General features: G+C 48.5%; 1 protein-coding gene across 4 annotated transcripts in view; it reads left to right on the forward strand.

Moving 5' to 3' along the window:
- trmt11 (tRNA methyltransferase 11 homolog) overlaps positions 1-13247 on the forward strand; it is a 108884-nt gene that overhangs the window by 6784 nt on the left and 88853 nt on the right. For 2 of the 4 annotated variants that reach the window (XM_038799759.1, XM_038799758.1), the window contains exons 3-5: positions 1584-1657; positions 10021-10102; positions 10197-10289. In XM_038799759.1, coding sequence (XP_038655687.1) covers positions 1584-1657; positions 10021-10102; positions 10197-10289 — 249 coding nt within the window. The remainder of the gene's footprint in view (positions 1-1583; positions 1658-10020; positions 10103-10196; positions 10290-13247) is intronic. The other 2 variants (XM_038799760.1, XM_038799761.1) reach the window with 2 other exon arrangements.

Raw genomic sequence — 13247 nt, forward strand, 5'->3', positions numbered from 1 at the left:
CAGCTCCTCTACCTCGTGCTCCAGCTCCGTTACCGTGCCCGCCTGGCTGGAGAGCTTCACCTCAACCTCCCTGAGCGCCTTCCCTTGGATCGCCTGTGTCTCGCCCATTCGGTCCATCACCGCTCTCATCGGGTCCAGCGTGTCCCTCCTCAGCTCGGCGAAGCAGTTCTTGAAGAACTCCATCTGCTCCTCCCTTGGTCAGTGAGCCTCCGCTCCCCGGTCCCCGTCGTCCGCCATGCTTGGCCGCCCGGTTCGGGGTCCCCGCTGCTCCCGCTTCGATCCTTGCCGCGCCACTCGACCACTTCTAGTCCAGCTGCCCATACCCCGGAAAGGAAGCCTCTTCCCTATCGTCTCCTCCACCGATTCAGGCTGCCAGGTCCCAAAAAAGTCCGTTAAAAAAGGTCCGTTTGGCCATCGCGGAGCGATCCGACCTGCGACCTGTCTCCTCGAGGGCGCCACCGGAAGTCCTAAGCTCTGTATTCTAGTCTAAGTTGCCAGCCTTAATCTTCTATGCCTATGGACTTTGTCCTGTTCACCCAGGTCAGTTTTAACCACCTCTACCATTATGCAAAGTCATTGATCCTGCCCAGCTATATACCTGTATATACTGAGAAATTGAATTTAATCCAGCAGGAAAACTACTGCAGATGTTCAAAATTTGAGATAAAAGCAGAAAATGGCAAAAGGCTAGGCAACATCTATTGAGGAATTTGAAATCTTATGGCCTTCATTGTGGAGTTTGATACTCCTTATCTAAGTGATGTTTAATGTGGAGAAATACTGATTCATTATCTCCTGCACCTCAATCTCTATTTTATCCGTATCCCTCTGTGAAACTCCTTGGGACATTATTCATATAGCAACTTTCACATAAAATAATGTTGTTGTGTTTACTTAGGCTCAAATACCCCGGTATCAAATTCTATGCCACAAAGGACCAAAATGGAAAATATATTGAGATCATGAATCGGTGCCTGCTTAGTCAAGTGCATTTAGAAATGCACAGTGCTGGGTGTCCCAAGTGTCTCCACGGATCTGCAATTCCTATATTTGAGAGTTGGCTCACAGAATTCCAGGGAGTGCAAAGTCTGTTAAAAGGAAAATATCTCAAAAAGGGATGAGTTGTGTCTTTCTGTGTAACTATTTCGATAAATGTTTTTGACTTATTTCATGAACCACTAGCAGTTTGTGATGGTATTTGATTTTAGATGTGTCATAGATTATCTCTATGTTGCATAGGTTTGTCTGTTTAATGAGACTTCTCTGCCTATTTGTCTGCTGTAGAATTTTTTGCCATTACTAATTCTTGATGCAGTTGAAGTTTTCTCTCACTTTTCCAAGTAGGTGTGTAAAACTAATTTACAAAATGTTTGAAGTTTCAAAGCACATGCTTCTAGGAGACTGATGAATATAAAGGTTCAGATTCTCATAATGTGAAACAAACTCTGAACATTTCCCAAAAATGAAGTTTCATTTAAGCCAATGTTTTAAAATATTGATTCACACTCACTAACCTACTCTGAAAAGCTTCTTCAACACAACATTGCTGATGATTTAATGTATTAATATATTTTTCTTTTCAGTCCCCGTTCTGGATTCTACATATTCCCTCTGAGGAGATAGCAAAAGGAATCATGAAGCGGACAGTGTGTGCAAAGTAGGTGCTTTATGTGATTGTAGTTGATGAACACGAGTTGGATAATAATATTTGCCTTTCTAGTTTTTTTAAGTATTGCACTGTGTCCTATGCTAATGGTGCCGGCCCCTGACATGTGGATCACTGCGATTCAGTAAGGTTGTTGTTGAAAATGGGTTGCGTAGTGCTCTACATGATACTCATGTGTAAGGAGCAAGGGTCAATAGAGGTCTTAGTGAAATATAAAAGCGGTTGGTATTACTAGTTCAGTTGAATGCATTAAGAAAAATATGTACTTGTAGAAATTATTATTTAAAACATTTTTATTGAAAAATTTTGAATTTATACAACAACATCGAACCATAATAAAATACCAACAATAACAATAATGATAGCAATCATAAACATTCGCCCCTCCTCAATGAACAACACAACACATTAACAACAACTTAAATTAACACAATGTTAAGTTACATAACCGTAGAGAATCTATCTTTGAGCCAGGAAGTCCAGAAAAGGCTGCCACCGTTTATAGAACCCTTGTATTGATCCTCTCAGGGAAAATTTGACCCTCTCCAATTTTATAAATCCCGCCATGTCACTGATCCAGGTCTCCACACTTGGGGGCCTCGCATCCTTCCACTGCAGCAAGATCCTCCGCCGGGCTACTAGGGACGCAAAGGCCAGGACACCGGCCTCTTTCGCCTCCTGCACTCCTGGCTCCACCGCAACTCCAAAAATCGCGAGTCCCCACCCTGGTTTGACCCTGGATCCAACCACCCTCGACACCGTCCCCGGCACCTCCTTCCAGAATTCGTCCAGTGCCGGGCATGCCCAGAACATATGGGCATGATTCGCTGGACTCCCCGAACACCTGGTGCACCTGTCCTCACCCCCAAAGAACCTACTCATCCTAGTCCTGGACATGTGGGCCCGGTGCAGCACCTTGAATTGGATGAGACTAAGCCTCGCACATGAAGAGGAAGAGTTGACTCTCTCCAAGGCATCCGCCCAAGTCCCGTCCTCTATCTGCTCCCCAAGTTCTCCCTCCCATTTAGCCTTCAGCTCCTCCACTGATGACTCCTCCACCTCCTGCATTACCTTATAAATGTCAGACACCTTCCCCTCTCCGACCCACACCCCCGAAAGCACTCTGTCCATCGCCCCCCGCGAGGGCAGCAAAGGGAACTCCTCTACCTGTCGCCTAGCAAATGCCTTTACCTGCAAGTATCTGAACTTGTTCCTTTGGGGGAGCCCAAATTTATCTTCCAGTTCCCCCAGGCCCGCAAACCTCCCGCCAATAAACAGGTCCCTCAATTTACTGATGCCCACCCTTTGCCACCCCCTAAATCCCCCAGCAGTGTTCCCCGGGATGAACCGATGATTTCCACCCAATGGAGCCTCCATCGGGCCCCCTGTTTCTCCCCTATGCCGTCTCCACTGTCCCCAGATTCTTAGGGTCGCCGCCACCACCGGGCTCGTGGTATACCTCTTAGGAGAGAGCGGCAACGGCGCCGTTGCCAAGGCACCCAGGCTCGTACCTCTACATGACGCCATCTCCATTATTTTCCACGCCCCCCCCCCCCCCCCCCCCCCCCCCTCACCCCCATCACCCATTTACGCACCATTGACACATTGGCCGCCCAATAGTACCCCAAAAGGTTGGGCAGCGCCAGCCCGCCTCCATCCCTCCCTCGCTCCAGGAAAACCCTCTTCACTCTCGGAGTCCCATGTGCCCACACAAAGCTCAAAATACTGCTAGTCACCCTCCTAAAGAAGGCCCTGGGGATGAAGATGGGGAGGCACTGAAAGAGGAACAAGAACCTCGGAAGCACTGTCATTTTGACGGACTGCACCCTCCCCGCCAACGACAATGGCAGCATGTCCCACCTCTTGAACTCGTCCTCCATCTGATCCACAAGCCTGGTGAAATTATGCTTGTGAAGAGTCCCCCAGTCCCTGGCCACCTGCACCCCCAGGTACCTAAAACTCTCCCCATGCCCTTCGAAGCGGGAGCCTACCAATTCCTTCCTCCTGGTCTCCAGGGTGCACCACAAACACCTCACTCTTGCCTAAATTTAGTTTATAGCCTGAAAAGGTCCCAAACTCAGTTAGCAGCTCCATCACCACCGGCATCCCTCCCACTGGGTCCGCCACATACAGTAACAGGTCATCGGCATACAACGACACCCTATGTTCCTCCCCACCTCGCACCAAACCTCTCCACCTCCCTGAATCCCTCAATGCCATCGCCAACGGCTCGATTGCCAATGCAAACAACAAGGGGGACAGGGGGCAACCCTGCCTGGTCCCTCGGTAAAGCCGGAAGTACTCCGACCTCCTCCCATTCGTGGCCACACACGCCATCGGGGCCTCATATAGCAGCCTCACCCATCTGATAAACCCTTCACCAAATCCAAACCTCCCCAACACCTCCCATAAGTACCCCCACTCCACTCTATCGAAGGCCTTCTCCGCATCCAGCGCCACCACTATCTCAGCCTCCCCCTCAATCGCCGGCATCATGATGACATTCAACAATCTCCCCAAATTCGTGTTCAGCCTCCTTCCCTTCACAAACCCTGTCTGGTCCTCGTGTACAACCCCTGGCACACAGTCCTCTATCCTGGTGGCCAGGATTTTTGCCAGCACCTTGGCATCCACATTGAGGAGAGATATGGGCCTGGATGAACCACACTGCTGGGGGTCCTTGTCCCTCTTTAAGATTAACGAAATCAGCGCCCGCGACATCGTCGGGGGCAAAGTCCCCCCTTCCCACGCTTCATTAAATGTCCGCACCAGCAAGGGGCCCACTAGGTCCACAAACTTTTTATAAAATTCCACCGGGAACCCATCCGGCCCCGGCCCCTTCCCTGGCTGCATCTGCCCGATCCCCTTAACTAGCTCCTCCAGCTCAATCGGCGCCCCCAACCCCTCCACCTTCTCCTCCTGCACCTTCGGGAAAGAAAGTCCGTCGAGAAACCTCTCCATTCCCCTCCTCTCCACCGTTGGCTCCAACCGGTACAGTTCCTCGTAAAAGTCCTTGAAGACCTCATTCACCTCTACCCCCTTCCGCACTCTTCCCACTCTTGTCTCTCACTCCAGCAATTTCCTTAGCCGCATCCCGCTTGCGGAGCTGATGAGCCAGCATCCTACTCGCCTTTTCACCATGTTCGTACACTGCCCCTTGTGCCTTCCTCCACTGTGCCTCCGCCTTTCTAGTGGTCAGCAAATCAAATTTAGCCTGTAGGCTGCGCCTCTCCCCCAACAGTCCCTCCTCTGGTGTCTCTGCGTACCTCCTGTCTACCTCCAGCATCTTTCCCACCAGTCTATCCCTCTCACTCCTCTCGCTCCTCTCCCTGTGTGCCCGGATGGATATCAGCTCCCCACGAATCACTGCCTTCAGGGCTTCCCAGACCATCCCCACCTGGACCTCCCCCGTATCATTCATCTCGAGGTACCCCTCAATACTTGCCCGGACCCTCCTACACACCTCCTCCTCTGCCAACAACCCCACATCCAACCGCCACAACGGGCGCTGGTCCCGCACCTCCCCCATCTCCAACTCTATCCAATGCGGAGCGCGATCGGAGATTGCAATGGCCGAATATTCGGCCTCCTCCACTCTCGGAATCAGTCCCCTACTCACCACGAAGATGTCTATCTGAGAATAGACCCTATGTACGTGGGAGAAGAAAGAGTACTCCCGTGCCCTCGGCCTCACAAACCTCCATGGGTCCACCCCTCCCATCTGGTCCATAAACCCTCTCAGTACCTTGGCCGCCGCCGGCCTCCTACCCGTCCTGGAACTGGACCGATCCAGTGAAGGATCCAACACCGTATTGAAGTCCCCCCCCCAATAATCAGACCTCCCGCCTCTAGACCCGGGACCCGTCCCAGCATACGCCTCATAAAGCCCGCATCGTCCCAATTTGGGGCATACACACTAGCAAGTACCACCTCCTCTCCCTGTAGCCTGCCCCTAACTATAACATACCTACCCCCTTATCCGCCACCACCTCAGATGCCTCAAACGACACATTTTTCCCCACCAGAATCGCCACTCCCCGGTTCTTCACATCCAACCCAGAGTGGAAAACCTGCCCCACCCACCCCTTCCTCAGACGGACCTGGTCCGCCGCCTTCAGGTGGGTCTCCTGAAGCATTGCCACATCTGCCTTTAGCCCCCTCAGATGAGCAAGTACCCTCGACAGCTTCACCGGCCCAATCAATCCTCTCGCATTCCAGGTGACCAACCGGATCAGAGGGCTTCCCGCCCCCCTCCCCCATCGACTAGCCATAGCCCGTCGACTGCCCGCCCCAGGCCAGCACCCCCCGCCCGACCCAGTCCCCACAGCGACACCACCTCACCTCTGTCCCCCCGGCCCACAACAGCTCCTTCCTGACCCTGCCAGCAGCAACCCGGTATTCCTCTTTTCACCCCCTCCCTCCCTCCCCTCCCCAGGCTAGGAACCCTCCTAGCCGCGAACCGTCCTCCATTGTACTTCCGTGGGTCAGCTAACTTCTGCTGACCCCGGAAACTCCCGCCAAAAACCCGACCCCTCCCAAAGTGGGATCATCCCCCATCCTGTCCCTCCTCAAGGCACCGCTCCAGCGCGGGGAGGAACCAGTTAAGACCCCCCCGGTCATCGTCTCCACCCCCCAGCCCCGCAACGCGGGAAACCAGAGGAAAGCCCGCGCTTTCGCACTGCCCCACCACACCCTTCTGACGCAGCTCCCAAATACCAGCCCCACTCCATACCCCCAACCCTATATAGAATACAACAAACCCCCCCAACCCTCCCCGCAAGATACAAAACTCAAACAATGCCCCCCAACAAAAAACAGAACAACACCCCAATAAATAACCATATCAAAATTACAAAAGTACAGAAAAAGAGAACACAGCAACAGCAGAAACCAGTAATAAAGCATTACAACCGACCCCGCAACCCCCAACCCCTAGTTCGAGTCCAGTTTCTCCATCCGCACAAAGGCCCACGCCTCCTTCGGGGAATCAAAATAATAATGCCGGTCCAAATAAGTTACCCAGAGGCGCGCAGGCTGCAACATTCCAAACTTTATCTTCTTCTTGTAGAGCACCTCTTTCGTCCAATTAAACCCGGACCGCCGCTTAGCCACCTCCGCACTCCAATCCTGGTAAATCCGTACTACACCATTCTCCCAGTTGCTGCTCTTCACCTTCTTGGCCCAGCGCAGCACACACTCCCGATCACTGAACCGGTGGAACATCACCAGCACCGCACGCGGGGTTCATTCTCCTTAGGCCTCCTGGCCAGTACCCTGTGGGCTCCCTCCAGCTCCAGGGGCAGATGGAAAGATCCTGCCCCCACTAGCGAGTTCAGCATTGTAGCCACGTAGGTTGTCAGGTCCGACCCCTCCAGCCTCTCTGCAAGGCCCAAGATCCTCAGATTTTTCCGCCTCATGCGGTGAACAAGCTCCTCGAAGTGGTCCTGCCACTTCTTGTGGAGTGCCTCCTGCCCCTCCACCTTACTCACAAGGACCACGGCCTCCTCCTCTCGTTCAGTGGCCTGCGCCTGCAACGTCTGGATGGCAGCACCCTGGGTCGTCTGAATCTCCGAGAGCCTTTTATTCGTTTCCTGCAGAGAGCTCAGTACCTCAGCCTTGAAATCTGCAAAACAGCGCAGGAGAGCAGCTTGCTGCTCCTGGGCCCACTGCTTCCACTCCTCTGGTGCTCCGCCGGCCGCCATCTTGGATTCCTTCCCCTGTTTTTTCTGGGGAGCTGCTGCCGTTTTTTCCCCCTTTCCACTCCGAGTTCGAGTCATGAAATGTGGAGAAAGTCGATCAGCACACCTTCTCCCACCGGGAGATGTCGAAAAAATTCCGTTTTGGGCTCCAAAAAGAACCGAAAAGTCCGTTTGAAACGGGAGCTCCCAAATGTGCGGCTTCCTACGTCATCGCCGCCACCGGAAGTCGTAGAAATTATTTATTTATTACAAAGTCTAAGCCTTAAAGACAACTTCAGTTATTTGCTTTACTGAAATAAACTGAAAAATAATTTTTGCCTTGCCTTGATTCTCCCTTCCATTGTTTTAACTTTTTCACCCTTCCAAAAATCTATTTACCCTCTTCTGTTTATCTGTTCAATCAAACAGTTTGTTAAAAGCTCTGTTAAATGTAAATTCACAGTTTGATTGAAAGCTGAAATAGGTTATTTTACAATTAGCTGTCTTTGACGTAGGGTTATAAAGACAAATGTTTGTTTTTCTAAGACATTAATTACTTGAAGGGATTTAATTATATTGAATGGGCGTTCATTAATGGGCGTGTTATTTATTTGGGGCCCGATTCTCCCCAAAAATTTGCAATTAATTTGCGGTGGGTTTTTCAGGGAGTTTCCTGCCGGCTCTATCGGCGAGTTCCACACCGCTATTCAATGACACTTATGTTACCACCCACACAAATGGACTCTACCTCGGCCCCCCCAAGTGAGTACACCCCGCTATGGAATCCTTGTGGGTCCCCCATCTTCAGGCTCCTCCAAGCCCCTTTACAGCACCATTTCCTTCTGAGACCCCCATCCATCACCTCTCCAACCACCCAGAGGCCCCTACTTACCTGCCCTGCACTCCCCCACCCTCATTCCATGGGCATGGCCCCCTTTGCCCCCTGACCCTTGCACTGGCACCCAGGCAGTGTTCCTTCTAGCTTGGGAGTGCCATCCGGGGACCTTGGCAGTGCCAGGGTGGCAGTGCCCAGGTGCCCGCGTTCCAGGGGGAGGGCCAGGGTGCAACCCTGCACTATCCTGACCACCCCGGGGTCTCTGGTGGCCCGGAAGACCCCCACGGGTGCCTTTCTGCCGGGTCCACATTTGTGTGGGCCAGCACTGATCAGTGCCCGACTGCAGCCTCGCTGGAGGCGTTGGGGAATCACGAGAAGCCATTGGATCCCACGCAGGTAGGTCATAAGTAGGTTTATGACCTACTACCGCGAGCATCATTCGGTCCCGCCCTTTTGGGGTGGGGCTCCGACTCCGAATTCCTGCGGGACTTCGGAGAATCCCAGGAGATGCGGACGCAGTTGGGAGGTTCGCTGGAGGACTCTCCCAGCATTCTCCGGCCGTGTTGCGCTCAAGTGAGAGTCCAACGCAGCTGGAGATTCATGCCCATAGTGAAATCTATAATAGACATTTAGACATTTTTAAAAATCTCAGCATGTCTCCTGAGGTTTACCCGTGGTGGATACTGGGTGAGTTGCATGAACGGTCTAAGGGCAAACGGTGATGGGTGGGGTGTTCATGAATCAGCACTGAGTTGAAATAGGGAGCAATAAGAGGTCATGGGGCAGGTGAGTGTTAAAAAGACTACCCATATCTTTGTTACAGACTCCTCCACCACTGCCACTGTCATTTATATTGCCTCCTATTTCCCTAAGTGTCATTTATTCACATAAATAAATGATGAAACTATCCCTGTGCATCTGTGCTTGTTTGAGTTTACATAAATATCCACACCAGAATTTAAGTCTGAAATAAGCCTATTAAGGAGTGACATTAGAAAACACTTCTCCACAAAAAAGATTAGAAGTAGTTTGGAACTTTGTTCACCCCGAAAAGCCTTTGAGTCAAGGTCAATTGAACATCAAAACTGAGACTGTTAGTTTTTTTAAAAATAAAGGATATTCAACCTAAGTTAAATGCAGTTAAGACACAGATCCCCAATGACCTAGCTAAATGGTGGAATAAGCTCGGTGGGCTGACTGGTCTGTTCATGTTCTTGTGATCCTAAAAAGTAGAAAATGCTGGAAATTCAGTCAGCCTTCAAAATGTAAAGAAAGATTAATGTTTAGGGACTAATTCTCCAAGAGAATTCTAATTCCTAGTATTTTGCAGAAGGGTCAATCAAGCTTTTTTTAGTTGCTGATTGGAACCCTTCCATTTCCTGCCCCAGTGGTCCCTGATCCTTCTGACTGTCACTGGAGAACCATAGACCTGATTGATCATTGTTCTGATGGAGAACGGAGTGAATCTGCAATCTGCAGTCATGGGCTCCTCTTCAGTCTGACCTGTTGTAAACTCATCAGTCTGCAGAGGTTTTGGCTCTAGTCCTAGTCTAATTCCTTTGCGTTTCCAACAGGTTGATTGATTCAGGTAAGTTGGATGCTACATCCTTTGAGTAACCTTTGCGCCTGGGACATGGTGTTGCCTGGATGGAAATGTCAGGGTATTTGTCCCATTTATCTTTAAAGAAAAACTCGTTTAAAGCATGATGGCCAATGTCAGACTAATGGAAGAATTGAGGTACTAGTATTTCTCCTGGCGTTGCACCTTGGCGACCACATGGCAACAGGATCCATGTTTAAAGTAGTTGATTTAGACACAAAAAACATGCTTTACTTTTCAGATCAATATTTGAATTGTGGGGTCAAGGAGGAACACATGAAGAGCTATATAACTCACTGAAAAATTACCCTGCAGACAGAATGGTGTGTATGCACAGGAACCATCTACATTTTCTTGTACATGTAGCTAAAACTCCTGGCTTGAGTTGAGTTAACCAGATTTCTTTTCCTACTTTAGATCCCATTTCTTCAGTGTGGTTCAACATATCAGATAAACATTTATGCATTCAATAAAACATTAACACATAACGAGAGGATTCAAAGGATAGATGTATGTATGATCTTTTATTTTACTGTCTTTGGTTTATCCTATATTTGCTTTCATACTATCAATGATTAGTATAGAGTTCTGACATTATTATTGGAATATTGATTGGAAAAAGCTTCCTCAATGCCTCAGTTGGTAACTGGTGCAATGTGTGGCACTAAGCTACACACAACAGGAAGGTGTTAGGTTTAATTCCTGTTTGCATTGATTTAGATGGTCACAAGAGGGCGCTAGAATTGGTCAATCACATCTAGGCTAGAGTGGGAAAAGTAGCAAGTCAAGGTGACTCCTGCAGAAAATTTGGTGAGATGCATTCTGATGCTCTTCACATTAGCTGAGTTGCCAGCAGATTTGTGGTGCACTGGTAGTGTCCCTACAGCTGAACCAGTAGCTCCGGGTTAGAGCCCAACGCCAGGACTTATTGGCCACAGAAGGAATGTTCAGCGGGCTGATATTCAGCTTCGGAATCCTTCCACCACTTGCCCTCACTATTCCCCAAAGGGTTAAAAAGAAAGCTGAGTTGTTGACACTCCAAAACAGTTGGAAAAATGAGAACCAAAGTAAGGTATATGAGAGCTGCGTTGCTGGAACAGACATTCTTACCTTCAGGAGGGATGGGGACGTTTATGAAAATGTAAAGGAAATAATTTGCCGAAAACGTGGTTCATTTGAGGAAGCCACTTGTGTTCAAGCTTGATAATCGTGTCAAAATAATTGAGGGTCTGTGAGAATACTTTTCCCAGAGAAATTTTGTTCTAATATTTTCATTCACCATTCTAACAAAATGTTAGTCCATAATTTCCTAAAGCAGACTTGACACTTTTACTTCAGTCAATGCTTTACCCTATTTTAGTAATTTTGCAGTCTGCTCTCTTTTCACTAGAGCTGAAAGCAGCAAGCATTTTAACAAACTGTTAAGTTTTTCCGACAAGCTATTCATGCCTAGATTTCCCTCATGTGTTACTACTTTCATTTACAATCATACCAGTGTTAGTTGCCACTTTCAAAGATAGATGGTAAATCTGAGATTACATCGCTGGTGCTTATATATCTCTTTGTTGTTAACTATCATCAGCAGAGGCTTGGGAGTAGCCCTTCTCCCTAATTGACCTATCACACAGAAAAACCGAGAAGCAAAATGCAAATATTCAAAAAATGTTTATAGTATTATAGCCAGGCAACTCTGGGCTCAATAATTTGCCCCTTCATCGCTGGTGCACTGTGGCTACTGCATGTGCAATCTACAGGATATGCAGCAGAAACTTACCATGGTCATTTCGATACCACCTTCCTTTCCAGTCGCCACTTCCATCAAAAATTCAGGGGAGTGGGATTAAGTGAGTTGCTTTTTTAGAGATCTGTCATGGACACGATGGGCTGAATGGTCCCCTGCTAAAACCATTTTATGATTCTAATGACACAAGCACTATCACTTCAAAGTTACACATTTTTCTGATTTGGGTATATTTCTTCGTACAATATCCTGATTTTACCGTTTAAACCATTGTGGAAACACCGTCGTCACAAATATTGCAGTGATTCAAGGAGAATACCATAATTGCCTTCAGGAATCGGTATTTTTACAATCTTTCCAGTATCGCCCAGATCCTGAGGGAAAGTAAAATCAAAACACCCAGCAGTCAGATTGGGAATATGTAAGATGTCTGGGAAGAGTGAGTAAAGACTTGACTGAAGGTCAGGGAGAATGATGGGAACAGGATGCGAGTTAGTTAGATGAAGAAAATGTTGTGAGAGATTCTTTGATACAAAGTAGGGTTAAGATAACCTACCGATTATTGTACTGGACTGGTAATCCTGAGGATATGAATTCAAATTTCACCATGGCAACCTGTGAAATATGTCATGATGCTTCATCCAAAAAATAAACATGCAAACTGCTTCTGTCTGAACTTGCTACACTACGTTCTCTTTACGTTCAGCCCTGACCTTGTGATCAAACCTGCTGACCAAGTGGTGCCATTGTTATCTGGCGTTCTGACCTATACCTCACAGAGGCTGAGCACCAACTCTTAGACACTTCCTCCTACCTTGCCCTGGACCATGACTCCACCACCGAACATCAAGTCATTGTTTCCAGGACGGTCACTGGCCTCAACGCCTCTAGTGATCTTCCCTCCTCAGCCTCAAACCCCATAATCCCCTAAACCTGATTAGTCCGTTTCTACCTCCTTCCTAAAATCCACAAACAGGGCTGCTTGGTAGACCCATCGTGTCAGCGTGCTCCTGACCCACAGAACTGCTGTCTTCCTAGCTTGACTCCACCCTCGCTCCCCTTGTCCAGTCTCTTCTCATCAACATTCAAGATTCATCTGATGCCTTACGTTATATCAACGATTTCCAGTTCCCTGGCCCTAACTGCCTCCGCTTCACTATGGATGTCCAATCCCTCAGAAGTATCTACCTGACCTGGCCTGGCCTGCACTTGTCTCCGCCACTCACTATGTGGTTGACTCTTGAGGCTCTTGGGGCAACTAGGGGTGTGCAATGTCAATGTCTCCCACATCCCAAGAGCAAAATGAAAATGTGTTTAGAGGAGACGGAGAGAATCAGATGTGTTTTGTGCAGTTGCTGCAGAGACTGTGTCCAGTCTAGAATTAGCTTCCCCAAACCCAACGTCAGGATAGACATCCTTCATCCCTGAATTTCTCTGCAGAAACTGTGGCTGTAATGCTTAGAATTCATTTATTTCTTAACATCATAAAAACGACTTCCAATGTTTTGACAATACAAATGATCTTACAGTTTTTAGAAAATTTGAATGAAGTCTGGAGCATTTCTGCATAAGACGATGATAAAGGCTCTGGAGGGTAAAATCATTATCACGCTACTAATTTCGCTAATTGTGCATTGACCTAATTATTAAAGTTATCAAAAAGTGAACAGAATATTTATTCTGACTGGTGAATTGTCCTGGGTGTTATATGTAGTTTTGTTTTAACT

The sequence above is a fragment of the Scyliorhinus canicula genome, chromosome 6 (genome assembly GCF_902713615.1).
Source record: "Scyliorhinus canicula chromosome 6, sScyCan1.1, whole genome shotgun sequence".
NCBI lineage: Eukaryota > Metazoa > Chordata > Chondrichthyes > Carcharhiniformes > Scyliorhinidae > Scyliorhinus > Scyliorhinus canicula.